Source organism: Trichinella spiralis (genome assembly GCF_000181795.1).
Source record: "Trichinella spiralis strain ISS 195 chromosome Unknown Scfld3748, whole genome shotgun sequence".
Classification (NCBI taxonomy): Eukaryota; Metazoa; Nematoda; class Enoplea; order Trichinellida; family Trichinellidae; genus Trichinella; species Trichinella spiralis.
This window is the reverse complement of record NW_003530687.1, coordinates 1-919: the sequence shown is the minus strand read 5'-3', so window position 1 is coordinate 919 and position 919 is coordinate 1. Positions and strand designations below refer to the sequence as shown.

At 33.6% G+C, this 919-nt stretch overlaps 1 protein-coding gene across 1 annotated transcript; it reads right to left on the bottom strand.

Annotated features, from left to right (window-relative positions):
• Nucleotides 1-561: 561 nt before the first annotated feature.
• Nucleotides 562-894, bottom strand: Tsp_14196 (conserved hypothetical protein). Its single transcript, XM_003367746.1, has one exon. The coding sequence runs from the start codon at nt 892-894 to the stop codon at nt 562-564; it is 333 nt and encodes a 110-aa protein (XP_003367794.1).
• Nucleotides 895-919: the final 25 nt, after the last annotated feature.

Genomic DNA, 919 nt, shown 5'->3' with positions numbered 1-919 from the left:
ATTATTACTATCGCATTTAATATAACGTCACAGTGGTACTATAACATATAGAATGATAAAAATTCTTTTCGGGAATGCTGATCATGAAAAAGTATAAACTTCACCACAAATATTAAATAAGCAAAATTTCAATGAATGACAAAACTTCAAACAGACAATAAAATTTTGGAATAATAAATATTTCCATTTTTTATGTTACGTCACTACTATTAAAGTTACATAATCCAAAATGGAATATTTGAACGAATGAAATGAAAAAATATTACAGCTAATCACAAGCAATAAATGAGCAATTAGACAAGCAAGGCCATAAGACAACGACTTGACGGCCCAAAAAAATATAACGCGGTCAACAACCAATAATAAAACGCGGTGAAAAGTGAGACCGAATTGGACCATCCCAACGCTGTTTGACTCATTTTTATCAAATGTTTTTTGTATGGTATTATATGACATTTTCAAAACAAATTGCAGTTTTATGTTTTTAGAATTTAGGATAACATTTATAAAAGATGTTAAGGGGAAAATATTTTTAAAACGAATTGTTTCAGACAGTAAGAACTAATTTGAAACTTGATCATCACATAAAGGTGTGACGTAGTAAGTTGCTGGAAAAGGAACGTTGTGTCGATCGGGTGCTTCATGCAATACGAAGCAATTGCTGTTGAGCGCAGTTCTTAAAATATTTGATCCATTGAGATGGTCATCACCATACATAACGTGAGTGAAGATCTTGGTACAACGAGTGTGGACAACAATCAAGCCAGCATGTGGAGTCACTGTCCAATCGAAGACAGCCCCGCGGATATGTTGAGTAGTGGATGCTAGTTGAAGACATTGGAAGAAAAAACATTTTGATTTTTCGATTTGTTGATGTCTCAAAACCACGGTCATATTGAATGGTTGGATCTGCCACCGA

Excerpts from the sequence above, each read along its gene's own strand:
- Tsp_14196 (XM_003367746.1), bottom strand. The coding sequence starts at position 894 with ATGACCGTGGTTTTGAGACATCAACAAATCGAAAAATCAAAATGTTTT.